Below are 25,625 nucleotides of genomic sequence, written 5' to 3'. Positions count from 1 at the left end.
ATCTAAAAAAACATAAGAAGGACTGGGACATAGCTCAGTGGTAAAGTGCCCCTGGGTTCAACCCCCAGTACTCATCATTCTCACCATCATCATCATCATCTATAAGACCTTCCTTGGAGTAGTAGCAGGGGAAATGGAAGGGCAAAGAGACTCTAGTTTATGCCGTTCAGTAGAAATACAATGAAAGCCATGTGTGCAATTTTAAATTTAACAGTAGCCACATCAAAAAATAAAAACAAGTAAAACTGATTTAAATAATATATTATACTTAACCCCAAATATGAAAAAATATGCAACTGATCACTATAAAAATTATTAATGAAATATTTTACATCCTTTTTAGTAACAAGTCTGCAGAACCTGGTGTGCCTTTTATACTTATATTTTGGTTTGGACTCTGCACATGTCCAGTGGCTGCCTGATTGAACAACACAGCTCATGGTTTAAGAGATAGTTGTTCATCTGAGGGGAAAGGAGGAAGGCAATGAAAGAGGGCATGCCCCTGTTCACCTGGCCAGGTTCAAACAGCATGATTACCAAGAGGATCTGTTCTAAATGAACAATGAAGGGAGAGATCTGACTTCTTCTCTAATTCATCATTATACACATGGCACAGCTCATCTCCTAGAATGATCTCAGGGTTAGAGTAATACACAAAAATAAGAAATCAAGTGGCTTGTAACAAGTCCCTGAACAGATTGACGCTAGTTCAAGTTTAAGCCCACTGACAACTAGATCTTACTCACAAACTCTACCTTACGGGCAGTGAGGAATCCCTGCAGTGCTAGCTTTGAGACTCTCTAACAACAATGCCATCGAATAATATTCCTGCTCGGTGTGGTCGAAAATTGCCAACCTCCAACAGACGCATTAGATGAGATAATTTCCAAACAGGATACAGCCTTACAACAACCTGGTATATTTTTAGCTCATACCCTCTCCCAAAAAGAAAAAAAAAAAAAGAGAGAAAATATTTCATGAATTTAGGTGCCCCAGTACTTGTGGACATGCCAGTAGTGGCTATGGACTTGAATCACATGTAATTAACTCATTCCATGGTGCAATGATCTGATTCCCTTATGGTAAAACAGAGAAAGAGGAAATAAAGACAAAAAAACGTCAATTCTTGTGTCAGAGCTTTTGGATGAATCAGTGTGAGTGTGTGTGTATGCACGCATGTGTTTCCTATGGTAGTGAATTTGTTGTAAGTAAGTGCCTCTTGGGTATTCCCAGCTTCTAGTGGTATTTCTGTGACTAAGGAAGACACACGGAATCATAGAGCTAGAATGGACTTCTGTCGGGTCACTTCCCTACAACAGGCAGCACTTACATGGTAAATAAGTATAATGGCGTATCAATTACTGCAGACCTATAATCAGTACTGGTGATAGTAAGTGCTAATATGTAAATAGTGTGGGTCTCCAGGTTAAAATCCAACCCGTGTGCATCGTTTGGAAGACACCGTCTCCACCTGTCCACGTGTCACACATGAGAACATTAGGTTCCTGATGTTGGCAGGCTACCCTGTGTGTGACCTTTATTTCTTGGGTTACAGTTGAGGACATTTTCACAAGCAGCATCTTGTTTAAGGTGACAGATCATGAGTGAAGGGAGGACTCAGCAGAGCCTGGCCCTGGGCTCTCTGCAGCTAACAGCACTTTCCTTTGTGTCCTCCACTCAGAGAGAGAGCACATGTGACAATGCTGAGCCTATCCCTGAGAGCATGAGACTGGTCTCTAAAATGAATTCTTAAGATCGCCTATGGAGGGCTGAGGCTGGGGCTCAAGGGTAGAGTGCTCGCTTAGTGTGTGCAAGGCCCTGGGTTCGATCCTCAGCACCATATAAAAAATAAATAAATAAATAAAACAAAGGTATTGTTCCCAACTACAACTAAAAAATAAATAAATATTTAAAAAAGACTGCCCATGGAATATGACATGTAATAGTTCAATGATATTTTCTAAAATAACCTTTAAATTAATGTGGTTGTAATTAGAATCCCAGCAGGCATTAGGGGCTAATTAATTACAATGAATGGAAGCTCCAAAAGTAAGAATCTATTTCTAAAAAAAGTCAAGATGTAATATGAATATGAATGTCAAGTCTAAAACGAATGAATTGTAAGGGAAAATTTTTCTGACCAGATATACAAATATACAACAAAAAAATCTGTAATTTACTATAAATCAAAATTTCATCCACGCGGGAATAAACAAATAGACCAATGGAAAAGAAAAGAAAATACCTAGTTAACCTCAAATATATATATATATATATATATATATATATATATATATATATATATATATATATATACACACACACACACATATGTAATTTTTATATTCAGTGGGAAAGTTAGATTATTTCATAAACAGTGCGGGCACAACTGGTTACCCATCAAGCGCAAATGTTGGGCTGCTGACATACAACATAAATGAACATGATTTCCACACAGACCACAGACTTCAATATTAAAAGAATAACAACATAAAAACTTTCAAAAAAATTAGGAAATTACATATATAGTCTAAGATTATGGGAAATCATCTTACCAAAGGTGGGAAATCCAAAAACCATAAGAGAAAAGATGCATATATTTGGCTGTATAAAAATCAAACATCCTTGCATGGCAAAATATATCATAATTAAAGGCTAATAATAACAATCAGTACTGGTAACAGATAAGAGATGATTTTATTTTAAAAGTTTTTAATTGGGCCAGGGATGTGGTAGAATGTTTGTCTAGCATGCATGAGGCTGCAGGTTCAATCCCCATCAAACACACAAAATAATGCCTCTAAATATATAAAAGATATAGATATATAGATATTTAAAAGGGCAATATATAAGTTTTCACAGAGCTTTTACTGAAAAAAGAACAAGGAAAAGTGTAAACAAATAAAAATGGGTCAAGAACACTGATGGACAATTCTCAAAAAAATAAATCCAAATGCTGATAAATATCGGATAACCTGCTCAGACTGGCAGTCAGGGAAAGGCCACGTTGTCATCTTGTCAGAACAAATAAAGAGCCAAGAGACCTATTGCCCAGAGGAACACAGATAAAGGGTGCTCTCCTACACTCACCCACTCTGGAAATGTGAAACTTGACAGTCCACCTGGAAATTCATCTGGCAACATCTATTAAATTATAAATGCATTTATCCAGCAACCCCTCTTCCTGGACCTGCCTCACAGAAATAAGAACACGAGGACATATTTAATCAGGGAGCATAGAGACAAACTGGGAAAGAAAGCAAAGGCCCTCACCAGGAGAACCCATCAATGCAGAGTGCAGACCTTGGGCTGTGTCTGCTATAAACAAACTAGACTACGCCAGTGCACTCCGAGGAATTTCCATGAGGTCATGAGTAAGGAAAACAAAATACAGAAAAATGTGTATCATATGGTCCTCTTGTTCATAAACAGTGACCAAGAAACCCTACCATGTATTTAAGTATCTGAGAAAAGATATGGGAAGATTCATACAGGGTTTTCAATACTGTTTGTGGAAGAATTCAGGGAATGGAGGAGATCCAAGTCACACATGTACATAAAGTTACATGTTTATATATGCATGTGTTTATGTATTTAAATATATTTAAATATATGCATATTTAAAAATATGCTTTATAAAATGTTATATATATATATATACACACACACACATACACACACACTTACACACACATACATACACACACATACACACATATATTTTGGTACTGAAGATTGAACATAGGGGTGCTTAACCACTTAGCCACATCCCCAGCCCTTTTTAATATTTTATTTAGAGACAGGGTCTCACTGAGTTGCTAAGTGCCTCGATAAATTGCTGAGGCTGGCTTTGAGCTGGTGATCCTCCTGCCTTGGCCTCCCAAACTGCTGGGATTACAGGTGCGCACCCCTGCGCCCAGCTATAAAAATATACATATTTAAAAGAAAAATTTAAAAAAGGGGGGGAATAACATTAAACTCAAAAAATCATTTGGTTCATTGAAACTTTGCTGCCTACACACATGTCCCCAGCAGGCTTACATCTGTCAGCACCTCTCTCCCTCCATGGATCTTCTATCAAATGATGGCAACAAAGTACATGATCTCTAAGGCACTTTCCAGCTGTGGCATGACCATGGATGTCTCGGCTTCCTTTGTCGCCAGGTTGAGAACAACAGTTTGGCATATTTTCCCCAAAACCATACAGTCTATGGAAAACCCCAAAGGAATCTAAAAGCAGAAGCTGAAAACACACCACACCTGATTTCTGTTTTAACTGTTCTGATTTTTGTTTTCTTGACCTGGCTGGTGCCGATTTTCACCACGACAAGGAGCCACTGTGTGTCGTGTGTGCAAACTTGCACGCCCGTGCTTTGCTGGTGTGCTCCGCAATGCCCATCCAACTCTGATCAGTGACAGCTGTTCACCAAACAGGCATTTTAAGGGAAGGCCTGGACAGCCAAGGGGAAGGGGACAGCCAAGGAGGGGGAGCGAGGCAGCCGGCTCCACCCTCGCCCTGTTGCCTCAGGCTTTAGAATCAATCCCTCCTCACCCGCGCACTTCTGCAGGTCAGCAGAGAGGAATCTGAAGCCTGGGCACAAACTTCATGGAAAAATGGATGAAGGGACGGGAATGGGGGAAGCTGTCAGGTCAATGCAAAGACTGTAGATAGCAAAGGAAGAGAAAATCAGAAAAGATGGAAGAGTAGACCCTGCCATGAACCCGAGAGCTGCGGTCCAGGAGGGGTTGGCATTGAGGAGGAGGAATACAGGTCAGGGCTGTAGGCAGAGGGGGCCGTGAGGAGGAAGGCAAGCCTACGTGGCATTTAAGGATGCGAAACCACAAGCCATTGTGAATAAGGATGGGAGTTCAGTAAGAAGAGTTCCCCCAGAGTACAGCACGGAGGGAGGGGGAGACCAGGAGGCAAACTCCCCAAACTTCCAGAAGGAAACAGATTGATCTGTATACTTGCTAAAATGTTCCAAGTATTACAAAAATCACTGACAAAAGATTGTAAAATAGTGACAGGTCACAACTTTTGTTTATCCTGAGACTTTGAAAAAAAATTGTTAGATTAGGATTGAAAGTGAAACCAAAACAATAAACATGGTTTATGGGATGACATTACAAAACCCAATGGGTTATTTGATGAAAATAGTTTTGTATCTTGATAATAAGGTTGATGATATATGAAGTGTTGACTGTATATCAGTCACTGTGCTAAATACGTTCCTTAGGTTAATCTCATGTCATTTCACAATAGCTATATAGGGGAGGCAGTATGAGTGTCTCTGTCCTACTGACAGGATCTGAGGAGTAATAAGAACAAGTAACACAGCTCCTAAGTGATAAAGTCATGGTCTGAACCCAACATAGTCTGATTCCAGCTGAGCATAGCAATGCACACCCATCATCCAGGTGATCAGGAGGCTGAGACAAGAGGATCATAAATTCCGGATCAGCTCCAGCAACTTAAGTAAGACCTGTCTCCAAAAGAGCTGGGGTTGTGCTCAGTGGTAGAGCACATCTGGGTTCATTACCCAGAACCAAAAAACAGTCTTGATTCTCCATATGAAGCTATAGTATAGTGGTATACTATACACCCTACCCCACAAAGAGAAAATCCATTTTAATATGCAATCTCAAAGTCTGAGAAAAGCTTCCTGTGGGCTGAAAATCTACTTCATGAAGAGACATATTACTATCACATCCAAGTACTTTGTTCTCACAAAGATCTGTTATGCAAAGTCTCTAGCCCTCTCTGTTAAAAAGATGCCTGGGTTTTATTTTCACATATTCTATTTCTTCTGTGAGAAGCAAAACAGTAGGTATATTAGACATTGCAGGCCACACAGCCTCTGTCACAGCTACTCAGATGTGCCCTTGGTTGGCAAAAGCAGCCCAAGAATACCCAGGCAAATGATGTGGCGCTGTTTCACACAGAAATAGGCGACAGTCAGATTTGGCCTTTAGACCAATTTGCCAATTCTCACCCTAGACCACATGATCCTCAGACTAATTTGCTGTGTTACTCCTTCACAGAATCCTTCCCTTGAACCCATCTAAACCAACCTCTCTGTTATAACTTCTTGGTGCATCTTCTATGCACATCTCATTTTGTAACTGAATGTTTTAAAAAATTAGTATGAATTTGTAACCTCCAAGAAGGCAGGGATCATATGTGTTCTGTACGGCACTGGATTCCGAGCACCTAGCAAGTGCTTGGGATACAAAAGGTGCTCAGCAAGTATTTGCTGACTGAAGGAAATGAGGAAGGAAGAGAGGGAGAGATGGTGGGGGCGGAGGATGGAAGAGTCAGTTACTCATACTTAGCCTGGTCTGTCTTCCAAAGTGGAATTAGTCAAAAAGCCACCTCTCCCAGCACCTCTGGGAGTATGCAGTCTTACAGACTATTTGAAACCAAGTGCCTTTTCTATGTGGGAAAGAAATCATTCTTTATCCTTTTCTTCACAGGTGCAAGAGCACCCACAGTTATTCTCCAAGGAAAGGAAAGAATGAGAAGATCCACCTGGTCTTTTTCTTGTCAGAAGTCAACATTAGACCATGTGAAAGTGTATATTATGAAATCACCTGCCGACTTTCCCTGGCACCTGCAGACCTTCCCTGGTTTGTCTTTAAAGGTTCTCCCGCTCGGTTAACAGCAGGTGCTGTACCATGATCAGAAGCCACTGGCTAACAGTGGGTCTCTTTTTTTTTTTTTTTTTTTAATTTTTTATTGTGGGTTGTTCAAAACATTACAAATTTCTTGACATATCATATTCCACACTTTGATTCAAGTGGGTTATGAACTCCCACCTTCACCCCATACACAGATTGCAGATTCACATCAGTTACACATCCATTGATTTACAATTTGCCATACTAGTGTCTGTTGTGCTCCGCTGCCTTTCCCATCATCCACCCTCCCCCCTCCCCACCTCTCCCCTCCCCTCCCCTCCTCTCTCTCTACCCCCTCCACTGTATAACCCTGAGGGTCTCCTTCCATTACCGTGCAATTTCCCTTCTCTCTCCCTTTCCCTCCCACCTCTCATCCCTGTTAAATGTTAATCTTCTTCTCCTGTTCTTCGTCCCTACTCTGTTCTTAGTTACTTTCCTTATATCAAAGAAGACATTTGGCATTTATTTTTTAGGGATTGGCTAGCTTCAACAGTGGGTCTCTTGATTCTCCACCTCTCACCAGGTCTTGTTAGTTAAGGTTCCATTCCTCCTCCACGAGTGCCAAGGACTTCCCAAGTAGCAGTCCAGTCTCCCTCACCTCATCCCCCCATGTTGTGGCAGGATCACTAGGTGACTTGCCCAGGGTTCTCAGCCTTGTGGAGGCTCTGAACACTAAGTCCTCCCATACCTCGAGGGACCTCATCTTCCTTCAGAACAGCTGACATCCTATTCCTAGATGGACAAAAATTAAAAGATGGCTTTTATTTTCATTATGACAGATTCTAAACTGACCTGAGGGCCTCTCCTCTGATACTCTGAAGGTGTCGCTCATTGTAATACAGTAGATGGCGCGTGTTAACAGGTGCGGTTTGGGGGCTTTAACTGAATTCAGATTTGATTTGTCCTAACTTTGAATTATACATTCAGTTTCCACTTTTAATTAAATAAAATTCCTAGAAGCAAGCAACTGCAATGGCAATTTCAGGAATTAGATTGCCTACATTTATAAGAGACACTTCTTTTTTACCAAACACAAATCAATTTATTTTCATTAGTCTAAATCCTTGAGGGGGACAGCATCACATGGATTCTGTGTCCCCAACAGCTTTAACAGGATTGCTTTGGAATTTGGCCGGAGCCCTGATGCTGTTTCCATGGACACGAGGAGTTACCTTTCCCGAGATTACTTTGGTTTTGTCTGGTTGGCCACCGGGAGTCAGGGTAAAATCTTTTGCTTTGTACACATGAGCACAGCTCTTGCCCAGGTAGAATTCAGTTTTGTCTCTGGAATAAATGCCTTCAATTTTAAGAAGGGTTGTGTGCTCCTTTGGCTCTGGAGACCCCACTTAGAGCCAGCAAAAATGGCCTTGCACATAGCCTGCCAGACACATCTGCCTTTTAGAAGGTCCTGTTTGCAACAGGTCTCCTCGGGCTCCAGGAGGGCAGAAAAAGGCCTACGGGAGATGCTTGCACCTTTTGGAGCAAAAGAAAATGTCTGATCCTTCTTCTAATTGACAGAAGATATTTGAAGACTTTTTCCTCCCCTCAATCATTGACCAGCAGAACATACTGTATTAGTTAACAAATTCCTGGGACCAAAATACCTGACAAGAATAACTCAGAGGAGGAAAAGTTTATTTTGACTCAAGGTTTCAGAGATTTAGTATGTGGCTTTAGGCCCAAGGTGAGGCAGAACATCATGGCGGAAGGGTGCGGTAGAGGAGAGCTGCTCACCTTATGGCAGCCAAGAAGCAGAGATTGGGGAAGGGGCCACCGGGAAGATGCATCCCCCAGTGACCCACCTCCTTCAGCCATGCCCCAACTGCCTATGGTCACCACCCAGTTAGCCCATTCCCACTAGGGTAGGCTGAGGAGGTTACAGCTCTCTAATCTAATCATTTCACCTCTGACTATTCCTGGGCTAACACAGGAGTTTTTGAGAGACGTCTCCCAGCCAAATCATAACACATCCCTAGTTTTCTCAGGGATATAACTTGGTTTCCAGACCTCACATATTCTGAACATATTCTAGAATACAATAGCAAGGGCAGAGGTATAATCATGAATTGGGCTTAGCCATCTAATAGCTTTGTGATTTTGAATTTCTTCATCTCCGTGTGCCCCAGTTTTACCTACAAAAACGAAGACACAATTGTTTCTTCTTGGTATTATCAAACAGACTGAGAGAGCATGTTAGTATATTACCTGGTTTAACCTGGTGCTCAATAATAGGTTTCTAGTATTACTACTTTCTAAAATCCCTCTCAAAACGTGGCAGGGAAAGTGCTTGCTGGGATCTTTGACACACGCTGTTAGAAGATGAGAGGCAAACATTCTGAGTCCACCACTTGATAACTGCCTGCCACTAGGCAAGTGACTTTACCCTCTAAGCCTGTTTCTTCGGAACAATAACAATCTCTAACCAAAATGATTGTTCTCCTCCCTAACCAGCAGTGGTCGGAACACAGTAAGTGCTCAGTAAATATTAGCAAAGTGAGTGTTTTGTCATTATTATTGGCAACTGAATTTCTGACAAGTTAGAAGTTACAAACCATTTTATTTCTATTTTCTTCCTTTAGGAACTGTATAGTAATCAATAAACATTTTATATAGGTATGATTGATTTCTGTGAACAAATATGAGTTAAGGGAAGCTATGATCTTCTCTGCCATTGTTCCAGGAAAGCGCATGGAGGGGACTGGGGTTCAGAAATCACTTCAATGTGAGGAGGGGTAGTGTCTGCACAGGCTTGGGCTTGCTGGTGGTGTTGTTTTTGTCACTTAATCTAAAGCAATGGTAAAGTTAAATCACCAATGTGACTGTAAAGAATCATGTGTTAAATGAAAACATATGTGTAAATTATAATAAAGAATTTTTTAAACAAAAGAAAGGAATGTTCCACGGGGCACAGCCAGGAAAACAATAATTTAAATCATGGCATAATGTGAGACATCTCACTTAGTCAGTCTGGTCTTAGAAATCTGACTAGTAAGATGGGTTTTCATGAATTACATATGTAATAAGCGCCAAACACTGCTTGATATAAGGAAGGAAGACTAAACAGGAGAGACAGGAAGGAATGAGGAGCATGAGACAAGGTTGCAAAGCTGACATGCCTCAGGAAAATGGAAAAACGCAAGTAACTGCATGAGGCGTCAAGGAAGAGTGCTGAGTCTTCCAAAAACAGTGTCTTCTTTGTTAACTGAAGAAGAATATACCATGCTCCCAAACAAACTGGCCTTCCTTAACATCCTTACGGTTTCCAGACACTTCCTCAAATGCTCGCTCTTTCAGTTAGAAAAAGAAAAGGAGTGTGTGCTCACTGCGGCCCAGGTCAGGGCTGAGGGCTGAGATGCAAGATGTTCCATGGGGCAGAGGCTCAACCTCCAGGAGCCTCTTGTTTTAGGAGTCAGACAAATAAACACTCACCGATGGTACAATGTGCCTGGTGATGGGAGCGAGAATGGAGAGGAGAGAGGGACAGATGGATGGACATCCACCTCCGATAGAGCAAGAAGGCTTTCTAGAGGAAATGACACATAATCTAAGGCCTTCAGAAAAATTAGAGATCCCCAGTGAGTTATAGGCCCAAGATTTAGTTCTGAGAGCAGAAAGAAGCAAAGGGCAGTGAGAATAGTATTATAATTCTAAAAGGTGTTCTTTGGAGGAAAATTCACAAGACAAAAAAAATATAATTTTAAGATTAAAATGTGTAACAATCCATTCAACTCCATTATGGCTCCCTAATATTTTACAATTTCAAATCTACTCCCTTCTCTTCAGTTATGATATTCATATTTCCAGCACCATTTTAATTAGATCATAAACTACTTAGATTCTTGATCTGATGAAAGGATAAATGGTACACTCTGAGCAGTACTTTAAATGTGTTCATTTAAAACAATCAATGTGAAACCAGAAATCAGAAGAGGAATTTTTCAAGAGATGAAAAAAATTTAGACTCCCTTCTCTGGCCAATGGGAATCTATGCTGGGAATTTCCCTGTACTTCATCACAACAAATCCAACTATAAATGTCAATCAACCTATCTTAAAACTAGTAATATTGAGAACCTCACCAGGCAATCCCAGGTGGCTTTTAGCTTGCAAGGTATCTATAGAAGAAATAATGGAAATTCTGTACCTCTTCTACCGAAACAGAATTATTATCCATTTATTAATGTGCAAGTGAGCAAACTGTTTCATTTTGAAAATGAAACATTAAATGTGATGACCTGAATCTCACAAAAGTTACAAAGTATGGTATCTATACAAATGCAGTGCCAACCACGAAGGTGCAGCCCCATCACACACAATACACACACCACACTTACCCAAGGTATATAATATTGAATGATCTTAATGAACAGCCTTGTTGCAAAATTCTGTGGCTTGTGACTAGGGCATACAGTGCCAGGAAATACAACTTTGTATGTGTTAAACTTCTGCAGACAATAACTGCAAGGTGCAAGCTATCTGTTCTCAGCAAGGATGACTCATTACTGTTGCCAAAAGGAGTCTATGACTTTCTGGAAAGGTTTTTCATTCTCAACTTGAAAATATCTAAGCTGATATCTTAAAACTCGGAAAAGTGGGCTAAGGGTTTATCTCAGTGGTAGAGTGATTGCCTAGCATGTGTGAGGCTCTGGGTTCGATCCTCAGCATCTCTCTGCAACACACAGACACATTCTCACAACTTGGGGAAAAAAAAAAAACAGAAGGGTACCTTCAACTTTCCTCTCCAGAGATCTAAGCACAGAAAAATGGTTCAAATATGTTCTAAGAGCCCATCTGGCCTAAATCACCATATTCTCTGGAACAGAACCACTGGGTTTGGCCAAGAGTTGACATGAAAGGAGATAGAATGAGCTGAGATATTCCTGGTCTACTTTACATTCTTTTAGTCTACCTTTCCAAATATCAGGAGAAAATAATTCCTCGAATGCTCCACCATCAGTAGAATGGGCTAGCCTTACAAATGGAGTCTTGTTCATGACCTGCAGCTAAGACAATGTTCTGCACACATCAGACCCTTGAGACAGGTTCCTTTGTTCCCACTTCATGTCATTTATACCTGACATACATGCACAAACTAGCAGAAAAATGGTAATCACCAATCTAGGCGACTGGGAAGTCGGAGCTGTCCTCTAGTTTCTATAGAAGCAGTGGGGGAAAGAGAAGTACAAATAAAGTAAGAAGTCTCAGTTTCCTTCTGAGCTGGTACTGGCCGAGACCATGCCTGATCTCCACAAAAGGAACTTGGTCGTCAGTGGCTTAGTGTGGTACAATGTGAAAGTAGGTATTATGATACCATTGCCCCTCCCCAACTTCCTTCTCTTTTCCATTCCTTTCTAAGCCCCATAAAAAAGGAATGTCTCCTTAACAGCCATAGGCTGGGGATCTGAAGCATGACTTGTGGTTCTCAAAAGAAAACTCTTAAAAAAAAAATCAGGTCAAGTTGGGACATTCCCCCAGCAAGAGCCAACATGGGAATCTAGTTAACATAAGAAAACGCTGAAAGGAAAAGTAAAATCAGGTTAATTATAGAAAATATAGCAAACTAGTAATACATAAGCACCATCCATTTTTCAACTCCACCCCTGTAACACCCTACAAAATTAGTCTCAGCTGTAAATTTGTATAAGCCAAGAAAGTTCTAGTGTTGGAAAACATTATTTTTTACAGTCACAATTTATCACAGGAACACCCACTTGGGTTAAGGCACAACTTCATGTTTCAGAGCAAAGAAAAGACAAGTTCTGCATCTCAGTTACCATCTAAATTTCAACAGATGTACAGTAACTCACTTCCCTCTTAAACAAATATTAAGAAACTAATATGTCAAGTTTAGTAAGAAGTGACCAACCTCAAATCATGTGGTCCTGAATAAGAATTTGGATTCAGATTCTTTCTTTCTTTTTTCTTATTTATTTTTTTTCTTTTTCTTTCTTTCTTTATTTTTTTGGTAGCAGCTAGTCACATCCTGGGCATACAGTAGGTGCTTACTAAGTACTTGCTGATTGGAAGTCACATGGTACAGTGGGTTGGAGCACAGGTTTTGGACTCAGACTGCCTAGGATTAAAATCTCAGCTGTTTTACCTGCAACTTCAGGATCCTCATCTTAAAAACAGGGATGAGGCAAATCACACTGCCCGTCTCACAGGATTGCTGTGAGGATTAGATGAATTCATACAGTAGTTTTTCCCAGTACAGAGAATTTCTACTACATAGAATTAGATAATACAGAAGGTAAGAAAAAGGGTCATATTAGAAAGGCCAAACTCGGTAAAGAGAACATATCTCCGTTGTCACTTACTATGAAGTTTAAGATTATTTTCAGAAAGGAAATGCTATAAAGAACCCAGTTGTGGTATCCTAACTAAAATAAATGGTTTAATTTTACCATGCTAAACACTTTTTGGGCATTCAATGCTTTTTTTTCCCCATTGACTACTTTCTAACTATATTATTAAATATCATTTCAAATACCAGCTTAACATTGTAAAAATCCTAATTATTTACTAATCATATAGTTTAAAAAAAATAAAAATTAAGTGACTTTTTCATGAAAATAGAAGGGACACCAGAAGGGACAGGGAGGGGTGAGGAAAGAAGAAAAAGGGGAAGTACCAAGGAATGACCAAATGATACTGTTCTGTCATGTGCATGTATAAATATGTAACAATAACTCCTACTGTTATGTATAATTATAATGTTACCAATAAAAAAAGAACTAAAAAAAAAAAACCCTAAGTTGTTTAAAGCAAAACACCTTACATTTGAGAGGAAAACCCTAGGCAGCTTTCATTCTCTACCTCTGAAGGGATACTGTTTGAAAGGCAGGTTTGGGGACCCTTCCTCAGAGATTCTAATTCACCGGGTCTGGACTAGAGCCAGGGAATCTGAAACTTTAAAGTTTCTTCCCCTCCTTCCTGACTGAACACAATTTGTTTAGAAGCAAGATGTGGAAAGATCACATTTTGAAATGGCTAACCCTAAATGAATAACATCTTCTGATTAAGCAGAGTTTTCGGAGAGCTGAGAGTTACTCCATTAAGGTTGGAACTATTCTTAGTGGAAGCCTTCCTAAAATGTATTCCACATTTCTCTCCCTGTCTTTTCTTTTTTTCAGTACTGGGGAGCACTCTACCACTAAGCTAAAACACTAGCCCTTTTTTTAAAAATTTATTTTTTAAATTTTGAGACAGGGTCTCGCTAAGTGGCCCAAGCTGTGCTCAAACTTGGGATCCCCTTGCCTCAGCCTCCCAAGTAACTGAAATTTACAGGCATGCACTACCATGTCCAGTTTTAATTTCTTTATCCATATCACATACAAGGTGCAATTTTATCTTACTGAATTGGTTTTTTAAATTATTGTTGTGGATGATGTGCGCTATAGTTGCAGACAGCATTTGTTATAGAGTTACCTGAAGGACTATAGTGGCCCTATAACTGTCTTCAAGTTTCAAGTTCTGAATGTCAGGTTTAACTTTTGAGTCTTCTCAAATGGCTAATGTGCAGCTGCAGAATCTCACAGACAATGTAATGGGGGGTGAATGGGGACTTCAAGATAGAAGCAGCCTCTAGAAATCTGCTGTTAGTGAGTCACCTTGTCAACACCATTCGACTTTTTCTATGGGTGTCTGGCAAAATGGCATGCTCTATATCCTAACAATCCTCTCATTAGAAAAAAAAAGGTATACTAGATCAATTACACTTTCAAAAATATTTTAAATACACATGAACTGACAATAAAGTAAGAAACTTTATTTTTATTTTTATGAGTTTCTTTTTTTTAATCTTTATCTTATTTATTTTTATGTGGTGCTAAGAATCGAACCCAATGCCCCACACAGGAGAGTCGAGCACTCTACCACTGAGCCACAACCCTGGTTGTTTTATGGGTTTCTTAATGGATAGAATGCATAGCCTTCAAATTTATATGTTGAAGTTCTGATTCCTAGAATCTCAGAAAGTGACCTTATTTGGCAATAGGCTTATTGCAGATGTAATTTGTTAAGATGAGGTCATTCTGGAGTAGGGTAAGTCCCTAATCCAATATGACTCGTGTCTTCATAAAAAGGGGAAATTTGGATGAATACATACATAGGGAAAATGTCACGCTGAGATGCAGACAGATCATAGCGATACTTCTGTTAGCCAAGGAGAGAAGCTTGGAACAGATCCTTCTCTCATTGCCCTCAGAGAGAACCAATCTGACCACATCTTGATTTTGAACTAGACTATAAATTTCTACTGTTTTAGTCACCCAGTTTGTGGTACTTGGCTATTATGGCAGCTCTAGCAAACTAATACAAAAAACAAAAACAAAAGCCAAGCGTTGAAGCTAGCTTTCATTTTGAAGGCATTAGTAGAATCTAGTGACCTTAAGCGACACTTTTACGGCCTCCTCAAATGCTGAGTACCAGAACCCAAGTCTAACTGCTTCTTTGGGGTTTTCTATACATTTCTGTGAAGCCTCCATACCATGTAAAAATATCAACATTAAATTAAGCTTGTAGACTTTTGTCCTCTTCATCCATCTTTGGTCAGCTTAATTCACAGATCTTAGTAATCGAATCTAAGTTTAAAATAGACAATATATTTGGGGGTTAAAATAAAAAGATTCAATTAAAGTTCAGGTTCACAACAGCCTATAAGTAGAGGAGTATGTTAAAGCAATTACAGTACTTTAAGTTCTCTAATTTTTCATGGTAGTGAAACACGTTGATTAATTTTTGAATTCAAGTTAAGTCCTACAGGCTAAACTTTCTGGGACCACTTGCAAAATAGAAATAGAATATATTTCTATTATATAGCAATAATAATTCAGAAGAAGGCAAGAAAGTAAAGAAAAGGAAACAGAAAGGTAGAATACATAGAAAACACAAAATAAGATAGTAGATTTAAAACCAAAAATAAGAGTGATTATAATAGGTATAAATAAACTGAATGATCCATCTAAGAGACTGTCAGGTGTTTTTATTGGGTAGATTTTCTATGCAAGCCCTAAAAAAAAAGTTGGTGTAGCTACATAAATATTAGACAAAAAAGATTTAAGGCAAATAGCATTAACAGAGAAAAATATATCATTATATAATGAAAAAAGACTCAGCTCACTAGGAAGCTACAACAATTTTAAATTGTGTATCCATTTAGTGTGTTTGTGTGCATATATCTTAAAATTAGAAGTCAACAATTAATAGAATTAATGCAAACAATAAAATAAATAAATCTACTAAACATCATGGTGGTAGATGTGAACATAATGATGAGTAACTGATCATTTTAGCATAGCAAAAAAATAATCAGGATTTAGGTTTGAAGGGCATAGCTGACATTGCTATGTCAATTGCACCTATGATTATAAAGTAGGTATTGACCCATGAGCTTACTGACCACATATCGGGCCACAAAGCAAGGTGCAAAAAATTTTCAAGGACAATATCATATAGACTATACTGTCTGTCCATGATGAAATTAAGCTAGAAATCAGTAATAAACACACAACATATATTTGGAATTTAAGAAGCACAATTCTAAGTAGCACATAGTAAAAGAAGAAATTACATAAGTTAGGAAACATTTGAATGATGATGAAAAATACTGCACAACAAACCTGAGAAAATCAGCTAAAATAGTTTGTAGAGTGAAATTTATGGCATTTTACTTAGCAAAAGAAAGACTGATGACGAATTAAGTATTTCGGTTTTCCAGTGTTACAAAACCAATTACCCTCAAAGCTACTAGTTTAAAACAGTAACAGGGGCTGGGGCTGTAGCTCAGTGGCAGAGCATTTGCTTTTCATGCAGGAAGCACTGGGTTCAATCCTCAAAACCACAGATAAATAAACAAACAAAAATAAAGGTCCATTGACAACTAAAAAAAAAAAAAAAAAACAAACAGTAACAAACAGTAACAAACACTCATCATCTCTCATGGTAGTGGGTCAGGAACACCAAGGCAGCTTGGCTAAGTGCTTCTGGCCTGAGGTCCCTCATTAGGCTGCAGCCCAGGATGGCCAATCCTGCAGCCATCTGAAGGCTGACAAGAGGAAGCACAGGCTTCCAAGGTTGGATGACTCACATGGTCCTTTGGTGCTCTTTTCTTCAACCAGGGAGCCCCATTTTCCTCCTTTTGAATTTGGATCAGACACAGTGACTTAATTATGAACAGAACGAGGCAGAATTGATGCTATGTGACTTCCAGGACAAGGTCACAATCAGAAAAACTGCTGCCTGCTTTCTCTGTCTCGGATCACTTACTTGGGAGAACCTCACCCTTGACATGTGGGAACACACAAGCTGTCCCCTGTGGTGGGTCCTCCTGACAACAGATGTGGTAAAATGCCACGTGGATAAAGTTTGAAAATATGCAACAGGATCGAACGTATGGGGTAAAGCTATCAAAAAGAAAAGCACAAAATCCAGGATGGTATTCTCTCCAAAGGAAAGAAGGCTCCAGTATCAGGGAAGAGCACAGGAAATTTCAGAGGGAGCAGGGATGTTCTTTATGTCTCCTAAATATGTCCTAAGCATTCGTGATGTCTGCTCAATATTTAACTTAAAAAACTCTGAGTAGCTATGGAATGAACAATGTAGCTCCTATTGTGGTTCTCTTCCTTCTCACATCCCTTCTCTAAGTTTGTTCTCGATGTGTGTGTGGGAGAGGAAATAAATATAGCTCCCCTTTCTAGAACAACAGGAGAGCATTTTCTCCAAGCGCTCCTGGATGTTGACTTTTAAAAGCAGCCTATACCCTATACGAGGTGCAATTTAATCTTACTGAAGATTTTTAAAAGAAATTCAGGGATAGATGCTAAGTAGAATCCTTTCAAAATGTTGATCATCTCACCACTGATTAAAACATCCATCAGATTTGTTCTGTCACTTTAATTAATATGTTTCAATCTCAACAGATCCCAACCACAAGTTAACAGAAAAAAAGGAACAAACACTTGAAAACTATTCAAAGGTTGCCACAATCAGTCACAATCATCTCAAAAACTGTCCAGTGATTTTTGGAGGCTACACAATCTAAACAGCACAGACCAAAAAAAAAATTTTTTTTTTTGCTTGAATTAACTTCAATGCTCTGCTTATTTAGTCTTTTTTTTTATTATTATTGTAGTTGTTCCAATTTGTCACCCTTAACTACTGTAAACACACACTCTTTAGACCTTCATATCAAAATAACTGTTTGGTGAGTGGAAGTAGAAAAGGGGTTGAGCATCAGTGGTTTCAATGAGCCAATATCGGGTTGGACAGGCCAAACGAAGCATTTGAAAGCAGTTCCATGACAACACAGCTCTAGGCAGCAATGAACTTAACCATCTTAATAAAGATGGGCCAATGGTCATAAACACAAATGGCCGAGAGAGAGAGCAGTTCTCTGTTGTTCTTGTCTCCAGTGGAGACCCGTCCCTTCAGCTCCAACTCTTCGATTTCTTTGAGAATTTCAGGTAATTGAAGTAGAATCAGAATTCTAAATATTATGAAAGCATGTTTCAGATCAATTATTTTAAAATTATTCCGACCCATATGCTCACAAGCAGTGTAAAGTCTTTTTATTTAAGTTGTATAAAATCATATGTGACTTGCATTTTAGACTACACGAAATTTAACCTGTAAATAAGCTACATTCTCAGGCACTTTATCTTCAGAGCAAACCTAAAGATATGCAAAGATAAAATCCTGTTTAGCAGGCAGACAAGATGCCAAGGTGAGCTTTCAGAGTACCAATGAAAAGACCCATCCCAGCTCTCTGATGACCTCAGATGAATAGCTCTGGATTTGCTTCACTCCTGATCATGCAAATGTTATCACAAGAGTGATTTGATTAAAAAAGTAGCGTGTTTAAAATTCCCAAAAGATAAGTTTTTATAAGGCCTGACATGTATAACTGAAACAGTTGTCGAGGGCCATTAGGATATTAGGATGTCAGGATAACTGACCCCCTGCTATGACCTATTTGAGCCTTATCACAAATAAACTCTAAGGAGACAAATGGGTGACCACAAAGGTCTCTCCCAAATTTAGAGTTTGATGACTAGTCACCACGGACCAGAAAGAGGAAGTGATGATTTCTTAAGAGAAAACCACATACTCACAAAGGAAGAAAGAGAAATATTTATAATTGTAGAATATTAACTGTGTGACACAAAGAACTCAAGCTAAACTCCAGGAGAGACTGCAATCCAAGCAGAGAAAAATCCTTTTAAAGACTCTAGTTTGGCACAGTCCTACTAAAACAGAAAATTGGTACTTAGTTTCTATGAAATGGTAATTACCAAGCATTTTGTGTGCATGCATAAAGGTTTCTATGCATTGCAACAAAAGTATACTATAAAATATTTCTTAAGTCAAAGCATCCAAAAAGATGTTTGTAAAAGTTGTATTCTTATTTAGCATTCTCCAAACATTATTCATTTAAAGTGCCCCAAAAAGCCTAAGCAATTTTCCAACTCATAGATATGTGTCTGTCCAAAAATATGTTTGTGCCATGAAATTTAGAAGTATGTTTTCATCTATTACAAACTAAAATTCATTGTAAATTTTCAGCAAGAATTGTTTGATGCCCACACCCGACACTTAGTCCCTCAACTAATGAACTTGATTCATAGGTAAAAATGGGCTCTGGGAAGAAATTCAGTTGGCGAAAATAGATCTGAGATCTGTCACTAAGGACTAGAGAGCCTAAAACTCCACGCATAAATAAATACACCAAAACTATTTGCTGTATCTGATTTGAATTATAAGTGATTTTTTTGTTCTAAAACTCAGTTTAATTCAGCAACATTTATTGAACACCTAAAAGGTCCAAATGCTAAAATCAAATCTAATAAAGGGGTCTGGTTTCATATGGGAATTCTGGGATAAGAACTCCAAAATGCAATCACCAGTTCCAAAATGCAATCGCCCTCACAGCTCCACATCCAGCCTGCTGACCCCATCACAAGGACCCTTGGAGGTGACAGTTTGTCACAGGTGACTGAGCAGCTTGCTGAGGTTTACAGAGTGTCTTTACATCATTGTGGACATTTTTGTCAAAATCCCCTGGGTCATTCTTCTGTACTTTTAAATCCACTGCCCTCACGCTTACCAGATACTCTACTGTCCCTTCTTCCTTAGTGCTCATAATGATGTGAACACTGGCATTTGCTTATGGCAGTTCGGCTGTCCTCTGGCCAGCACAGCACTGTTGAGTAAAACTTTGCCAGTATTCCACTTCCTTGGAAAAATTATCATTCGTCCAGTGATGGCTGTCCTCTAACATCCACCTCTTCTGTTCCTCAATCCTTTAGGTGGAGGTCAATGGCTTAACACTGACCTATTCCTTCATTCAACACTGCACTCCTCCCTGCAAGCTACCAGCATCTGTTACCTGCCAAAGCTTCCTAAGTAGCCTCCTGGCACCCCAGAAAGCTATACCCACCCCTACTGTCACTCTGCACTGCAGCCACTATGACCTTTCTTAGTTGTATTCTTATTTAGCAGAATACAATTCTTATTTAGTGGGTGTCTGATCAGGTCATTTATCTACTTAAAACTTTTAGGAGGTTCCCTATTTCTGTTAGAATAAGATCCAAATTTTTAAGGTGCATCACAAAGCCCCTTATAACCTGGATCTCACCTGTCTCCCCATCTTTGATGGACTCCTATCTGAGCAACAGCCACAACAAACTTTTCCCAGTTCCTTGGATGGTCCAGGCTCTGTCTTGCGTCTAGCTCTTACATATCCCATGCCTCCCGCCAGGAACACTTTTTCCCCTTCCTGCAAAGTCACATGCCAAGGAATGATGATCCTGAGCCAGAAGAGCAGACTCACATCCATGTGACCATTATTCCATATTGCATGTGTGCAGCCCTCTACATTTATCTGAAGTTTTAACTGTATCTCTGTAACTATAATGACCAGATTTTGCAAACTAAAATTCAGAAGAATAGGACTGAATTTGGGATGATAGCACTTGATTCAGAACATTTTGGGATTTATGCAAATCCCATTTTGGAGAAGCTGACATTAAGAACCCTGGCCTTCTCTGGTGAGGGACAAGAGACAGGGAGCAGCAGCTGTTGTTCTAGGCATATGCCATTTGATGGGCTTAATATTAAGTGACGTGAAGTGAGGTGTTCGGCTAAAGATTAATCTTGAGAGTTCTTTTTATGCCTGCTCAATAAAGAGGTACCAAAATCAAACCAAAGCAAAACACACATGTGTGCACACCCCCACACCTCCATGTTCCATAAGAGTGTAAAAATCTCTTGGCCCCTAAATGTTCCCCTCCCTTGAAGGAAGGAAAAGCATAAAGCTTCCTACTTTTTTTTTTTTTTTTTTTTGGATGGGGGAGTAGGGATATAGCTCAGTTGGTAGAGTGAACAAGGCCCAAGGTTCAATCCCCAGCAACACACACACACACACACACACACACACACAAACAGAAAGAGAAGCGAGACAGGAAAGACCCATGAGCTCACCAGCCCACAATAGCCAACCACTGTTCCCTATAATGTCATGATGGTTTTCGACTCTGACTGGAGCCACTGGAAGTTAGGCCAGATTTTCTGCATCAGGACTTAGTGAGGGACAAATGGTTTCTGGACAGAAGAATGTGCCACAGACCCAGGGTAATAAAACTAGGCCTCATTATCTTAGTGCCTTTGATAACATACTGGAGAGCAGACGTGGGTTTTGAATCTGCTGGAGTCTTCCATAAATGGTGTCTAAATGCAGGCTACATAACATTCAAAAACTCCCCAGAGAAATTCCTATTATGTACATGGGAGGGGGAGTGTGGTCAGCCCCACTTGGCTGGGCCCAGAACATTCTCTGTTCAGTGAAACTTCGCAGTTCTTGTGTTCAGTGCCAACTGCGTGTTCATACTAGACCCAGAGGTGGTAAGAGTATTGAAAAATGAGCTGGATGGAACAGGCAGAGCTTGGCGATTCTGTCTCTGAAACATCAAAACCACAAGGCAAGATATTAATAAGGGAATTATTTTTATAAAGACTCTAACGAGTCAGGAGTCAATATTATGATGAGTTGCTATAGCAAGACAGGGTGACATTATTTTTTTCCATTAGCCTCCTATTGATATGCAAGTTAAAACCCAAGAAGTGGCTGAGATGCATCACTAGTGACTTGCTCTGTGGGACGGATGGTCTTGGGGAAACCCCTGAACTTCATGGTGAAATTAACCATAGTAGGAAATAAGGTCCTCATGGAAGGTAACTCTGCTCAATGTCAACTGCTCAAGACTTTCAGCACTAGACAGGTGCCTCTTGACCTTCATGGGGCTATATTCTAATAAACTCATCACAAGTTGAAAATGCACCTGACCTATCCAGCTCCAGAGCTTGCCTAGATTTCCCTAAATGTGCTTAGCACACTTGTATTAACTTAATGTAGAAAAATAATCTAAGGCCAAACCTATTTTATAGTAGCGTGTTGAATGCCTCATGCACACAAAGATGGGTGTTTTGTAGACATGATAGGATGCAAAAACACAAAGCATGAGATCCAGAAATCTCTGTCAACACAATACACTGGAAAAGTATTGGTTGTTTCCCCTCATGATCGTGTGGCTGCCTGGGAGCTGCCCTCACTGCCACTGTCCAGCTTCAAGAGAGAATCACACTCATTATTATGAACCCAGATGCATATTGCTTTTGCACTGTCATAAACTAGAAAAATCATTAATTCTAACACTGCCAAGTTGAGACCATCTGTAGCCGCTTCTTCCCTAGGCTGTGACCTCTAGTTAATTCTTTAACACATTAACTTTGATAACTATCAAATCAGAATATGTTTTCGCTAGCCCTGTTTGAGTCTAAATATGCCTTGAGAGAGGAACTTTGCATGCTTCCTTCCTGTGTTCCTAACACCCGTGTGGAGCTGGGCACAGAGTTAAGGCCGATGGCATTTGACTGGCTGCCTTTTTGACTTTCAAAGAACACAATGCATTCACATCCAGGTATCAAAAACATCACATAATGGAATGAAAGATCTTTTTATTATAGCTGGAATATTCATCAAATCAATACCTGAGGCAAAAGGGTCTGAAGCAATGCCACTCCGAGTGTGGCCTTTGGACCAGCAGCACTTGGGTCACTTGACAGTTTGTAGGAAAAGCAAAATCCAGGGCCCAGCCCAGACCCAGTGAGTCAGAACATCTTCGAGTGGAGCCCAGACACCTGGGTTTTAACTGGGTTCTCCCGGTAAGTCTCACCAACTCTCAAGTTCTGAGAGCCATTGCTTTGGTTTTGGGTACATGTCCCCTAGAGGTCCATGTGGTAAAGGACTGGTCCCCAGCTAGGTGTTTACGGGAGGTAGAGGAATCTTTAAAAGCGGGTACGCTCTGGGAGGTCTTTAAGGTGATTAAGGATCTGTCTTTGGAGGGGATCATGGGGCCCTGGTCCCCTCCTCACTCCCTGTTGCTCAGCCATGAGGTGAGGGGCTCTGCTCCACCACCTGCTCCCACCAAGATGTGCTGCCTGCCACAGGCCCCAAAGCAATGGGCTCACGACCACAGACTGCAGCCTCCAACCCTGAGCCACAGGAACCTTATCTGTTATGGCAACACATTGAAAGCTGACTTCAGACAAGTGGCAAGGTTATTCAGAAATAAAGGTGAAAAGAAACGAGAAATGTCATAAAGACTAGAATTTTACCCGGGCCAATTGACACATTCTTGCTGGCATATGGATTAAAAGCATCAGGAAAGAGAAGGAGGAGGAGGAATCACGTGTGAGATGATAGGCATGAATAGTCACAGAGCAGCCACGGCCACCAGATCACCACACCCCATTCTGTTTCCCTGAGACTTCCCAGTCCTGGCTGAACAACCAGTTGAGCAGGCCACCTTCCTCCAGTACAGAACTGTCACTTCCCTGGGTGTCCCTCCCCACCCCCGGGGCAGTACTCTCTGTCTCTCCTTCTAGGAATCTCGAATGACCAAGTCAACTCAGGAAAGGCAGCCCCCTGGGGACAAGAAGGAAGCTGTGCCGTACCATGATTCAGGTGTCTGATGCAGTCACTCAAGAGGGTGCTGAACTTCTTCTGGTCTCCGGCCTCGTGGAAGCAGAAGTAGCCATGTCTGAGGAAGGGCTGCCACAGGTACACTGGGAATGGCTTGGGCAGCACCACAAACGGCTGAGAGTTCTCCTTCTCACTGGAAGCTAAAGACATATTGAAACACAATCTCAACACACAGGACTTTTACCTTAAATACTGACTTCAGGCTGGGAGGGTATCTGGGGCAGGCCCTGGGATGGAACATGGGTGAGGGACATGCTAGTTCAGACTTCTGTCCATCCCTCCACCAGCCCTCCCACCCCCGCCTCTAGTCTCACTCCATGGCTGATGTCACCGGTGTCATCCTGACTGCTGGCCCCGTGGCTGCTTCTCTCTTACCTGTCCTTTTAGTCTGATCTCGAGTAGCTGTTGCTGCTAACAACACCTCTTCACTTCTAAGAGCTTCTCTCTCCCCATTTCCTGTGTGTTTTGTTTTGTTTTTAAAGCTCTTTCTTCTCTGTCACCTTGTGGTTCCTTTGCTGTCCCTCCATGTCACATTAAGTAACGGTGTTTGCACTGGTCTTCAGTGGTTTCTACTCCACTCTGTCCACACCAGCCCAGGGTGAGCTCATCCCCTCAGTGACATTTCCTGTCATTCCTGGACTCCACACCACCCTTCCCGCCTTCCTTCCTGTCACACTCTCCCATAGAACATTCTCTCTCCTCCTGCAAAAGTTGGTTCAGAAGCCACCTCCTCTGAGATGCCTTCGCAAGCACCTCCTCTGCCACCTGAGACAGAACTGGGTGCTCCTTTCCTTGCTCCCCAAAACCACTGTGATGACCGGTTGCCATGTCTGGCACCCACACTCAGGGGACAGTGGTGGGGAGAGTGAGATGAGCTTCCCCAGTGATTCTCACAGTTGCCTCCCCAGGAAGCAGAGCCACCACCCTGAACGGTGGGCTCCTAGAGGGTGGGGACAGCCTCTCATGTGTCCTGGTATCCTCAGCCTGCAGCACAATCAGGGAAACCAGGAGACCTTTAGCGTCAGCGAGTTCAATCAACAGATGTGCTATGTTGGCCTGGGGAATTTTAGAAGCCCTAAAAAAATGAGACTTTTATCTTTTCACTCCAAATCCTTTCCAAGCAACGCACGTTCAACCAGGCTACTCTGCAGAAGCCTTGCCTCCGCGTGACTCCTTTCCTGCATTCTGGTTACAAGCCACTGCACATGGCTAAAAGTCCCCACTTCTTCCCAGAGTCACAGAGAACATACAGAAGGAAAAGTTGGTTGGATGTTCCCTGTGTAGAGAATGAGCAGGGAATGGGAGGAAAGAGGACCCTCTAGAAGGTTGCAGAGAGCCCTGGCATACAAGAAACTCATTGTTAATAGTAATGATGAGATGGCGAGAAGAAACGTTTTAGTTTGAGACCATCCCATTTATTGATTCTTGATTTTAATTCTTGTGCCAAAGGAGTCTTATTAAGGAAGCTGGGGCCTAATCCTACATGATGGAGATTACAGCCTACTTTTTCTTCTATTAGAGGCAGAGTCTCTGGTTTTATTCCTAGGTCCTTAATCCATTTTGAGTTGAGTTTTGTGCGTGGTGAGAGATAGGGGTTTAATTTCATTTTGTTGCATATGGATTTCCAGTTTTCCCAGCACCATTTGTTGAAGAGGCTGTCTTTTCTCCAATGCATGTAATCTGTGAGGTGAATAGAGAGCCTATGTCTTGGGAGCAAATCTTTATCCCGCACACATCGATAGAGCACTAATCTCTAGGGTATATAAAGATCTCAAAAAGTTAAGTACCAAAAAAACAAATAACCCAAATCATTAAGTGGGCCAAAGACCTGAACAGACACTTCTCAGAAGAGGATATTCAGTCAATCAACAAATACATGAAAAAAAATATTCATCATCACTAGAGAAATG

The 25,625-nt window shown here is 40.6% G+C and overlaps 1 protein-coding gene and 1 pseudogene across 1 annotated transcript in view; both read right to left on the bottom strand.

Moving 5' to 3' along the window:
- The window catches only part of Niban1 (niban apoptosis regulator 1), a 140,679-nt gene that overhangs the window by 44,065 nt on the left and 70,989 nt on the right, over window positions 1-25,625 (bottom strand). The window contains exon 5 of the mRNA XM_046462697.2: window positions 23,688-23,855. Within this exon, the coding sequence (XP_046318653.1) occupies window positions 23,688-23,855 (168 nt within the window). The remainder of the gene's footprint in view (window positions 1-23,687; window positions 23,856-25,625) is intronic.
- LOC131424883 (large ribosomal subunit protein eL33-like) lies at window positions 7,063-23,677 on the bottom strand (annotated as a pseudogene).

This window comes from Marmota monax, unplaced genomic scaffold (genome assembly GCF_021218885.2).
Source record: "Marmota monax isolate L192 unplaced genomic scaffold, Marmota_monax_Labrador192_F-V1.1 WCK01_AAM20220418_F8-fsc00250, whole genome shotgun sequence".
Classification (NCBI taxonomy): Eukaryota; Metazoa; Chordata; class Mammalia; order Rodentia; family Sciuridae; genus Marmota; species Marmota monax.
The sequence above is the reverse complement of the archived record's forward strand: the minus strand, read 5'-3'. Positions and strand labels throughout refer to the sequence as shown.